Below are 12,488 nucleotides of genomic sequence, written 5' to 3'. Positions count from 1 at the left end.
ATGGGATGTGAATGTTTATTGTCATTTAAGGGGGTTGGTTACAAGTAGTTATTAGTCATATTCGGGAAAAAAGCTAAACAAAGAAGTTAAATTAAAAAAATCTCTTAAGGTGGGATATGATATAGAAGTGCTGTGATTCAAAAAAGTAGATTATTGAATCTACTTTAACCCATTAAACAACTATTAATCTTAAAATATTTTACATTGGTAGGAATTTTAGTTTATTAATGCAAATTTAAAGATATTTCTGTTATATTGTCTGTAAGTTCCTACTTTTGTTTAGGGTATTGTGTTTATGCAGCTCATTTTTGCATTTATGCAGCTTAATTTTTCATATCTCCCACTACAGGTATTCCATATTACCCCCAGGACAAGCCACAAAGTTACACCTAAGCCTCTATGATCTTCTCACTGGTATTTAAAAAGGTTTTGATGTTTTCATGTCAGGAAGAGGATACATGTCTTCATAGGACATGACCCGCCTTTATGTATCCTGGATTGCCTGGTCACACCACATGACTAGACCACTACAGGACAAAGGCGCTCGCTCCGAGCTGACAGTCTGACTACAGGCTGTTATTTACCTCTAGGTTCGTAATATTGAGCTTTGACTTTATGAAAAAACTGATACAATTCCAGATCTTTCTGATGAACTGTTCATCAATGATATCAAAACTTATAGAAATATGATTAGAACTAATAATTCCATTCCAAATGTATTTTATTAATTTTTGTCAAAAGATTTATGAGATATATATAAATGACACATTTCAGATTTAATTCACTGGCTATCCTGATGTTTTGTTGAGACTCCAAGGATTCATAATTTTGCTCTGACAAAATTTACCACTGTTATATTGCTAACATGTCTAAGATTTTTGTCTATTAAGAAGGTTCTTATAAGCTTCAGGAGATCAAATTTGCCAACGCTCGCAAGCCAAGAAGAATTGGAAGAAATGCAACCTAACTACAGTTCTTATCTCCCACTTACAAAATTTCTTTTTCTTCTCTGGGTGGGGAGGAGCCTTCCCTTTCTATGGCCTGGTATCCCCTCCTCTCATCTGCTAACCATGCATTTAATATTCCATAGGTACACCTAAGAGAAAAAGTTTCCTCTTTAAAACTCATCTTTAAAACTCCTCAGTTGCATGTTCTACCATTAATACATATATTTGTTTCCAGCAGAAATTCTAACCATTTAAAGAATTATAGGTTTTCATCCTCTGGACCACAAGCATGCTGTCTAGCTGCAGGTCTGCATGTATCCCACCCTCCAGCCCACACGGATGTGCTGTCCGGCTCAGGCCTGCATCATGCCCTCCAGCCCATGAGACAAAAAATTCTGCTACATCGAGTGTCTCACAGAGCCTGAAACTGCCTGCGCTTCCTGGGTTTCCACTGTATTCCAGCCTTCAAGACTCCCAGCTTCGCCCCCATATCAGCAGGAAGTAACCAAAGATACAGCCCCCTTTGTCATACACCCTTTTTTTCCTGAACTGAACTCTCCAGCCCAGGGGCTGGACTGCCCTTAAAAAACGTTCTATTACCGATTGTATAATTTCTGCAATGTATGTACTATCAGATATTCTCCTCATGTACTTATGACAACTGTTCTGTATGTAAGTCTTGCTAGGTATACCTTGACACAGGTTATTACTGTTTTCTCATAGCTAATAGATTAATATTGCATTGATTACAAATTTAAATTAGGTAGCTTCAGCTGCAGCCTTGGTCCCACAGGTGCTCATGACTCAGGTAACTCTTTAACTATGCCTCCTCAAAATACAGGTTAACCAAATTAATACCATTAACCAAAGATTAATAGATACAGTTAATGTTCCAAACTAACCATTTCTTTTGATAAATCACAATCACAGTATTCAGACACTTTTGACCATATTATGCCATACTGGCTATTGATAGATTTTTTTATGTTACTCCTCTGCTCCCTTTCTAAGACAGAGATAGTCTAACTATATATAGCTATACCTATTAGATGGTTATACTAATCCTCAGCCTGCCATCTATATAGACTACTGATTATAAATATATATAGTATTGATACAATATTGATTAAATATCAATAATTAGTCATGACTTATCATTTTTTAGTCATCTGCAAATTTAAGTTTATCTACATATTCACTGTCCTAGAGAGAGAATGAAAACTTTTTTTTAACTAAACGAAAAAATGAGAACTGCTGCGGGCCACAGGAATATATCATAAGAACTCAGCGGGTTATGGCAAAGTCACTACCTGGAAGGATCAAGGATTTCCTCCAGAGGAAGCCAAATTCCAAGGAGCTTTTTGGTACTATTTGGCTTGTTATATATCAGCTGTCTTCTGTTATGAAAATCATGTGTGCCTTCATAGTTTTCCCAACTGACTTTTCCCTAAGAAGGGCTAACAGTGTGCACTTATCACTCCCTGGACTTACACATTCCAGGTATTTGGAGAACAGCCTCAGGAAAGGCTTTCTCTGGAATCAGATATCTCCCTTAGCCACTTTCAAGGACTAGCAGTAACAACAGTCCACATGAAAGTCTCCTGATTTAAGGTAAATTCCACAAGGAGACACCACCTAGGTCAGGTGGACCTTCAGGATTAGTTTTACACAATTTAGCTCGGACCCTCTTTTCTTACAGTCTTACTAACTTTATAGACCTTTAACTCCTTACCTAACCAATTCTAGGAATAGTTAGATAACTTTCTGTGCTGACAGTTATGCTCAGCCAGAATCCCAGTTCAAGCCTCCCTGTAATTATCATCATTGGCAGCATCCAGCCAGGTCCATCCCCAGATGGAGGAAAGTATCTTATTAGAGATACCTCTGTACTCTCTCTAAGAACAGACTTAAGCATCCAGGCTACCCATTTGAGAAGGACTGGTGGATGTGCCAATTAAGCTTTACTTCCTCCTTTCCCAAACCTTAACTCCAATTCCAGATCTCCCTTTAACTATCACCAGAGGCATCCAGCTGTACACAGGTTGCCTAATGACCGAGCACACTTTCCCCCACCCTGCAGAAAAAACGACAGATAGCTTATACAGATAGGAGCCACAGGAAAAAAGAAGTCAGTTTTATATTCTCCCATTGACCTAGAAACTTATAGATTCTTAACATTTTCTACCAATCACATTTAAGACTTATAGTTGAGCACATAAGATCTCTCTCTTCTGAATTTAGCTTTTAGTTAAATTCATTTTCCCATTGGTCATGGGGTTGCAAAAAATAGTTAATGGTTATTGCCCCTCTATGTGATTCTTATCACCCCTCCGTTTGACCCTGGAGGCCCGGATTTGCACAGCCGAAGAATTTACTGCTTGTACGTGTATATATACCAGGACTTCCAGGGCACAAGAAGAGAAAAGAGAATGGAAGAACTAGATGGGTAAGAACTTGCGAGGAACAAACTGAGATGGGGAAGAACTAGTTTGAAGGGCTAGAAGAGAGTACTAGAGGGATGAGATGGAAGATGAGGAAGAGTCAGATGGGGAAGAATGAAATGAGGAAGAACAAGATGAGAGAGAAGGAGATGGGAGAGGAGCTAATATGGGAAAAAACTAGATGGATGAGAACCTAGAAGGGGCAGAACTAGATGAAGGAATTAAGATAGAACCTAGAGGGGACAACAGATAAATGTAAAGAGAAATTGGGCAAGAAAGGAGATAAAAATGAGAGTATAAGCTTATAGAGAGAGAACTATCACAGAATAATAAAGTGTATGGACCAAGGAGTTTCGTGTACATAGATTCATTTCTTTTCTTCAAAGATTAATTATCAGCTGGTTGAAGATTCTTCCCAGACCCTGGGAGGGAACTATCCAGGGGCTGGACCCCCATACTCCTCGATAACAAAGTAGGACAGTCCTTGAAAATTCCCTGCTTTACAAAAATATTTGTCAGACATAGTAGGCCCATAGGCCAAAGATGGATGTCCCAATGTTACAGAACTCTGGATGACTGTCCAGGCAGCCAGATGTCCCTTTCATTAGGTAACATTTCACACTTCTGGGGTCTTTGCTGGAGTTAAAGACTAAATTAGACAAAGTTTTCCTTAGGTGTGATAAAAGGTAAAGTAGGCATAAAACTTTAAACTCACAAAGATGAGATAGATAATAGAGTATTTTCTCTAATTTTGCCAAATACAAATGGACTGGATGTTATAATTATAATTCTTACTTGGTGACTATTTTGTTGTATATGATTTTACTATGTTAAAGTTAAAACCTGCTCTTTTAATTAGACAATAAGGGGGAAATGCTATGGATTAATCCCTCTGTACACTGTTAAGATGTTTTGTTCTTGGGGCTGGAGGGATGGCTCAGCAGTTAAGAGCACTGGCTGCTCTTCCAGAGGTCCTGAGTTCAGTTCCCAGAAACCACATGGTGGCTCACAACCATCCTTAATGAGATCTGGCACCCTCTTCTGGCCTGCAGGCATGCATGTAGTCGAAACACTGTATACATAATAAATAATCTTTAAAAAAAAATGTGTTGTTCTCATTGTCAATAAAGAGCTGATTGGCCGATAGCTCGGCAGGGTTTTCAGGGCAGAGGAATACTGGAAAGAAGGACAGAAGAAGAGGAGTCTTGAACCAGACACAGAGAGAATAGGAGATGAACATTCCATGCTAATAAAGGTATTGCCACATGGCAGAGCAAAAATATGAAATATGGGTTAATTTATAATGTAAGAGCTACTTGGTGGTAAGCCTGAGCTATTGGCCAAGAATTTATAATTAATAGTTAGACTCTCTGAGTGGTTGTTTGGGAGCTGGCAGGTGGGACAGGAAAACTCTACTTACAGCAAACAAATAAGGAAATGTAAAACAAAAGAAGTAAGTGCTTGAGGCATCTGTGTTCCTGCACTGTGTTAATCCCAGCACTCAGAGGTAGGCAGATTCCCTTGAGGGAAGACACTGGTGTACATGGTAAGATCTGAGCCCAACATAGCAACAGAGTGATATCGTTATTCAAGAAAATAAAGCTAAACCCAAGCAACACCAAGCCAATTTGGTCATTTGTTATAGGAAGAGTGCTTTCCTGAAACAATGAAACAAAACACAATTGGAGTCAATTTTTCTCACACAATTGAGTGACAAGAATTATTTAACAGATGCTTTCTAAGTCTTTCCTAACCTATACTGAATCTTATAACTGTAAAAACAGTGTAGCCTGATATCCTCTCACGGTTTGCATGCATACTGTACTTTTCCACACTCTAAGCTGGAATATTGAGCACCACATATGTGAAAACACGTTTCTGAATGATGTATTTACATCCTAGCCTGCATTAAGTCTCAGATGGAAAATTAACTGGAGAAAAATTTGTTCAGTAAATGTTAATGTTTACAACCATAGCAATAAAGCTTTCTAAAATATACTTCGTGATTCAATAAAATCTGCCGTGCCACCTTATGTGACTAATATCTGAAAACCTCTCTGGGAATGCCTGGATGTCATGGGGAAAAGCCACTCTCTTGAACAGGCAAATGGTAAAACAGGAGAGTTAGAAAGAATGAATAAATTTAAATTACAGTTTTGTAACTACCACAATAACAAAGAGAAACATGTTTTCCGACAGCATATAATGCAAATTCACTACCCGATCATGCTTTTATAAATATCCTAGCAATCATCAGGTTAATGAAAACATCAGGATAAGTTCACATGATCTAAAATTTACTGACAGGATTACGATAACCATAGCCAAAATCATACTACATGGTTTAATGACCAGCAGCAGAGATCTGATCACAACATTGGTCCTGTTTCTACCTATTTCCAAGCATTGGAGCCCCTCTGACCTGGGAAGGTCCAAAGTTGCCTGGAGGTCTGCTGTGGTTGCCACCACTGCCTAGCTAAATGGTGACTTTCCCCAGGCCACCCACGGATTCCCTGCTGCTGTGATATGAACTGTTTGTTCACGTCATCATGGCTTTCAGGGTTATAAGGAAATTACAACACAGACACAGTTGATCTGGTTCCCATATCTGTCACATGAATGTCATTGCAGAACTGATTCCATGGAAGTTGTGCCTGGATGCAAAAAACCTGCATAAGATTAACAAAGCTCAAATCCCAGCAGGGGTGAAAGGGATCATCACATCAGTACCTGAGATATTACAGGCAACACTTGGCCTTGGAAGAGGTAGAGTCAGTTGTCTTCAGAGATGTGGCTCATGCTCATACAGCCAAGACTGCCAGGACTCAGTACTTTTTTAAAAAATATGAATATGGAGATGTGAGGAAACATTATGGGAACTGGCAATTAGAGCTGAGCGATAGGGAGTTAATTTGATCAATGAAACTTCCAAAACATTTAAAACAACATGTATTACTGACTTGACATCATTTCTTCAGTCTGACCATCTGAAATCACATATCCAGGCTATATACTTACTCTCACATTAGCAATGTCACCTCCATGTTCTTTCCCATCCTGTTATCTTGAATCTTTTTGTAATAAATCTAGATCATCTATTGTTTCTCTTTAAGATTTATTTTAATTTTATGTACATGAGTATTTTTCTGGGGGTGGGTCTGTTCACCTCGTGCATGAAGTGCCTGCAGTGGCCGTAAGAGGCCAATAGATCATTTGGAAACTGATTTAAGTCAACATGCACACACATGGTACTGAATCTGGAAACTACAAGAGCAACAAGTGCTCTTAACTGCTGAGCCACCTCTAGCACTTAGTTTATGGTTCCTTAATTAGTTACTGTGGAGACTTAAATCAATGAACAGTGAGACAGAATTAATGGACAACTAACGACACTTTCTTAAGAGTATCAGGGTGAGTGTCAGTTCATGAAAAACAGTGACAGAGAAGTGGGATAACAAAGATACATTAAAAAGTTTTGGCAGCAATAGGTGCTGGTTGTAAAAGACATTTTCCCAAAATTATGTGGCTGAGAACTTACAGGCATAAGAACAAGTCAATCTAAAACAGTATATAGAAATATATTAGAAAGGTTGTATAGAAATTCATAGAGACCAGACAATAATATGAGTCGAGGAAAGAGACTTGTTTCTGTGAATTGACAAATGCACTGATGAAGCATTTTTCACCTAAATCAAACTAAAAGAATGAATTCCCAAGTAATAGAACTAGAAACAATAAAAGGATTTTCTAGTGTATCCCAATGACATCAGAGTTACTTATAGAAGACTGTGGATGGTCACATACCAAGAAATTGGAATTGAAGAAGAAAAGCATGACTTCCTAAAAACAAGTGAACAATTCAACCTTCTCAGTTCTAAAACTAGAAAAGGCATTAAGCAGTCTTGAGACTGAAGCAGTCAGAATTTCCACTAAGTTTCTGGGAACTAGATGGATACAGCACATAGCTCTCTTTTCCTTTAGAAAAACCTTATAATAATACCACAAGAAGAACTTTGCATAAAACACAAAGGAAAGGAATGCTAGAAAGTCATCATACAAAGCCAGCTTTACCTCAACACTCAAAGTAGGTGATACCATATACCCAAAGCAGATGAGCCAAAACAAATATACACACACACACAAAAAAAAAATCACAGAATCAACATAGACACACAAATTGTCTCTAAATTATATGGAAATGGAATGCAGGCTGATTTAATGCCAAGAATGCACGAATGTTTCAACACCTATGAATTGATCAATGTAAATCATCAAATATGTAGACTCAATGAGAAAAGACAGATGATCATGTCAACATATCCAAGGAAGTACTGTGACAAAACATCACATTTGCTCAGTATAAAAGGTCTGAAGGATGTAAGAACAATAGGAATATACTTCAGCATATTTAAGACAATGAGATACAATCTTAAATGTACAAAAGGACAGGGGAATCACTTTGCCCTAATCAGAACAGAGAAGGATATTTACCACACTCAAAACATTACATCAGTGGGTACACAGTTCACGGACACAGAAAATTTTAAAGGTGATAATATAGGACAGTAGATAAGAAAGAGGACCTCTTGCATAAGAAACAGAATTGTGAAATTTAAAAGTGGAAATACTCATGAGAAAGTTAAGACCTCTTCATAAGCTGCATAATCCACCTACAATACTTTTTTTTTTTTAACATATCAACAAGAAAATATTAAGAAGTCAGCAGTCTATGCAGAGTGTCTAAAAATATCTTGGACTCTATGTCAAATATCTTTGACACTCATAGTGTCAAAAACTGATATGCAGGCTGGGGTGTGTGTGTGTGTGTGTGTGTGTGTGTGTGTGTGTGTGTGTGTGTGTGTGTGTGTGTGTGTGTGTGTGTCAGAGATACCAATGGCCATACCAAGATTTAGATCCTGTGTGCTATAATCCCAATCAGCCAGGTTAAAAAAATGCCCATTCTGTGGGTAACAGAGGCCTTCTGGTTTCATCTGAAGCCAGTTCCACAGAAGGAAATAAATGCATGGCACAGGTAACCTGGTCAAAATCCGGTGACAGTGAAGATCACAGACTCTAGGAGGGAATCGACTACTAACATTCTCCTACATGCACAAATATTCAAACTGCCTTTTATTGTTTCTAATCACATCATAGGCAGGTGTTACTTTCAGCCTGGGTCTAAGAAACTTTGTTTTCCATGGACAACAGTTATTTCAGAAATTCATAACTCATCAAATACTAAGAACAACTACTTACTGCAGAGGATGTTTATGTTCTAGAAAGATTCTAAGTAATTTGTACCAAGATAATACAGGGATTCATATATATGTATAAAATCTTCCTAAAATCTATAAAACTGAAAAATCACTGACTTCAAAAATTATGAGAGAGCCGAGTGGTGGTGGTGCACGCCTTTAATCCTAGCACTCCGGAGGCAGATCTCTGAGAGTTTGAGGTCAGGTTGGTCTACAGAGCGAGATCCAGGACAGGTACCAAAGTTACACAGAGAAACCGTCTCGAAAAACCAATTAAAAAAAAAAAGAATTATGAGAGAAAGATCAAACACAGAGGCAATTTCAAAATATATAAAAATTGTAGTGATGCAAGCTTTGGAGTGTTGAAGACAAGACAACAGGGGTAAAGAAAGAGAAGACAATGTAGATGGAGTGTAATACTTAACAGAGATTTTAAGCAAATCTTATCAAAATCCTATAGGTATTATTTTAGGAAATAGAGAAAGTAACCCTAAAAAACACAGAACTTGAAGAAACTACAGGATGCTCCAAAAACTCTGTGTACAGGACAAACCAAGAGGATTCTATGATTCTAACTGAATACTATATTAAAATTATAGTAATGAAACCACGTAATATTGGTTTAAAACCACAACCAGCGATGTGAATGAAAGACAGGCAGCATCACTCCCATGCAAAGTCAAAAAAATTATATTTGCCTCTGAGTATTAATAATTATTAATAATTCAAACACTTACAATAGGATAATCCTGAGATTTTTTTTTTCTCAGCAGAATTCTCTAGAATCACGTATAATGAAATAGAATGTGGCAAAACCAACTTCTTGTCATGTTTCTACTGTCACTTGAACCCTTCCTCATCCCTTCACCCCTTCCTCAGACCCTCTAGCATACCTGGATCCTTTGCTACTGTCTCCTCTCTCTTCACCATCCAGGGTTCTTTGTTCTGATTCACAGGTGAGCAGGACTCACTGAGCAATGTGGGCCCTGCACAAGAGAAAGAGATTCTTCAGAAGTCACCTAAAACTTTTCATGGAACAAAAATAAAAGATGCTAACACCTGTCAATAAGATAAACATGACAGAGAAAGAACATATCAGGAAAAGTGTCTCTCTTTCTCTGAGGATTTCACTTTCCTCTCTGAGATGTGAGACTAATTCACACACAGCTCACATTCATGCAGAGTAGTTTTCTCAGGAACCTGAGGATATCAAGAGCGACTGTAAGAAAACTATTCTCACCCTCAGAATCCAGAGTGCTGTACTTCTCCAAAAGATCTCTACCAAAGTCCCTGTGAGCAGGGTCTAGGCATTCCCATTCCTCCCACAAGAAGTACACAGTCACAGCACTGAATGTCAAAAATTCGGGAATAAAAAAGGACAGTTTGGCTATGTGTGCATGGGTAGAGTGCTTTTCTTCAACCAATGAGACATTTTCCTGATACAGGTGAGTACTCACAATTATTCAAATGATTCGTTCTAAAATTTTGATACAATCTATAATGAGTGTGCTAATTATAAATTACTGTGTCCTGATATAATCTCACAGCACTCATACTGAGCTTCCCTGGACAGAAGATGTAACATGAAAACACGGCATATGAAGACACATTGCTGAATGCTGTATTTAAATCCTAGACTGCACATATCTTAGAAGAAAAATGAATAGGAAGTAAAAGGTTTGCTAAATGTTTACAACCATATCTGTGGCACTCGATTAAATATATTTTCTGTTTAATCATATCTGCACAGGTTCCTCATGTCATTATTATATACAAAGCTCTTTGAGGATGCCTAGACTCAGGGGCAAAGGCCTTATGTCTTGAATAGGCAAGTGGTAAAACAGGGGAGTTAGAAAGCATGGATGAATTTAAAGTCTATAAGCCTTGGCATTACCATAGTAGTAAAGAGAACCATGTTTGCAAACAAGACAATGCAAATGCTCTACTAGGTTATTTTAAGAATTATTTTATGACAGAATAGTCTGGCAACCCTAATATAAGTGAAAAACATTATGGTAAGACTCACCTAATCTCAAACTTCCCGACAATGGGAAAAAATCAACAACACAATACTGAAGTCTGTGACTGTAAGGATAAAGCGGCTGAAAACCCTGTACCTCTGGCGGCAGGCCAGGGTGGGCTGCTAAGAGAACACGCCACATGCAACAGGCCTAGTGCCAGAGGGGAGAGCGAAAGTCGGTCTCCGCCTGAGGACATGAGAGAAGCAGACAGACAGACAACACTTAAGAGAGCAAGCGAGGAGCAAGGGAGAGAACTGAGACGGACAAACACTTGAAAGTGGCTCTCGGTCCACAGGGAAGCACCGAGATTATAGTGCGTGGAAACGGCCGCAGCAGGCCGCAGGGGATGACGTAAGCGGCCGGCCGAGGCGCCGCCACCACCAAGGGCAAGCCAGCGGGAGCTGACAGTGTCCTTCTGAGCAGCCTCCGCGGGCACACCCCGGTCCCTCCCCTCCCGTGTCCCAGCCCCGCAGCTCCTCTGACCTGGGAGGTTCCAGGGCCGCCGGGCTGCGGTTCCCGCCACTGCGCTGCTGACTGGTGACTTTCCCAGGCCGCCCTTCCCTCTCCCACCCCCACGGCGACTGCGGCTCCGGGAAGGTTTCAGGTCCCCGAATACCCGGCGAATATTCGCCGGGTCCTCCGCACCCAGGTGCGGACCACGCAGCTCGGGGAGTCTAACGGGGAACGGGTGGCAAACCCTGTCCCTTCAGCCTGGATCCTCGGAGCGGGTGCTCCCGGCCCCGCCCAATGACCCGCTTCCGGTTATGTACTTCCTCCAACCCGCCTACCACTGTCCCTTTTTTTCATGATTACCTTCATCAGGCACAGACATACATGCAGCTGGAGCACCCACACACATCAAATCAAATTAAACCAAACCCCAAAACCTAGTGGGGCATGGTCGCTGGCACCACTTTAATCTCACCCCTTCGCCTGCGGAGGAATGTTTAACTCTGTTACTTGCCTCTAATCTGGTCTGCCTAGGAAATTTCTGATGCGCATCAGCTATATAATGAGCCCACCATTTCAAAAATGAGAAACAAAGAAACAAAAAAAAAAAAAAAATCAAACAAAAATGAAATGGCCACAAATGCTTTTGAAGAAAGGGCACGAGGAGGCGTTATTCTAACTCCTGAAGGGAATGTGAACTAGTGCAAATAAGAGAAATTAAATTGGAGGTTGCAGAAAACACAAGTGTGAATGATCATATATATTTACCCCCAAAGATGAGGTATACAAGACTGTTTCAACATGTACAGATATATCCACGTAAGACAGCAAATTTTATGTTTTGAGAAAAGTAAAATTATTATGTTAATACATTCATAAAAGCCATGAAGGGAATTTACATATTTGCTGATTATCAAAGATTTGAAAATTCAGGGAATAGGAAGAACATATCTTAGCATAATGGGCTATAGAAGCTGCAATCCTAAATCTAACATTTTACTAAACGTGAAAAAATGGAAGGAGTCCAGACACCTCAGAACAGAGATATGGGTATCCTTTTCAAAAATAACTCAACATAGTGTCAACTGTTACTCAGAAAAGAGAAAAATCTCCATTTAAAGGCATTAATGGAGGTAAGACAGGAACTTATTCCAAATTGTAAGTAACATAAAACTGAGCATCAATAATTATATTCTATGAGAAAGCTCAGATCTGATTATCTTTGAAATAAGCCATAAAACCCATGCTCTCCATCAGGTGGTGATTTACATATCAAAAAGATAATGGTGAGAAGACAGCAGACCACCAGAACTGCATAGTGTCTAAGAAATGTCTTAGATGCCCTGATGAGAGCATTCAAAGTACCAAAAGGTA

At 39.3% G+C, this 12,488-nt stretch overlaps 1 protein-coding gene across 1 annotated transcript in view; it reads right to left on the bottom strand.

The window, feature by feature from the left end:
- The window catches only part of LOC128124470 (zinc finger protein 420-like), a 28,398-nt gene extending 17,304 nt beyond the window's left edge, over window positions 1-11,094 (bottom strand). Inside the window, exons 1-2 of the mRNA XM_052760782.1 lie at window positions 10,670-11,094; window positions 9,537-9,629 (exon numbers count right to left, since the gene is read on the bottom strand). Of these exons, the coding sequence (XP_052616742.1) occupies window positions 9,537-9,629; window positions 10,670-10,805 (229 nt within the window). The 5' untranslated portion in view covers window positions 10,806-11,094. The remainder of the gene's footprint in view (window positions 1-9,536; window positions 9,630-10,669) is intronic.
- Between the last annotated feature and the right edge of the window lie 1,394 nt (window positions 11,095-12,488).

Source organism: Peromyscus californicus, unplaced genomic scaffold (assembly GCF_007827085.1).
Source record: "Peromyscus californicus insignis strain IS unplaced genomic scaffold, ASM782708v3 Scaffold_4__1_contigs__length_199733344, whole genome shotgun sequence".
Taxonomy (NCBI): domain Eukaryota; kingdom Metazoa; phylum Chordata; class Mammalia; order Rodentia; family Cricetidae; genus Peromyscus; species Peromyscus californicus.
Note: the sequence above shows the minus strand (reverse complement) of the source record. Positions and strands in the feature narration are given on the sequence as shown.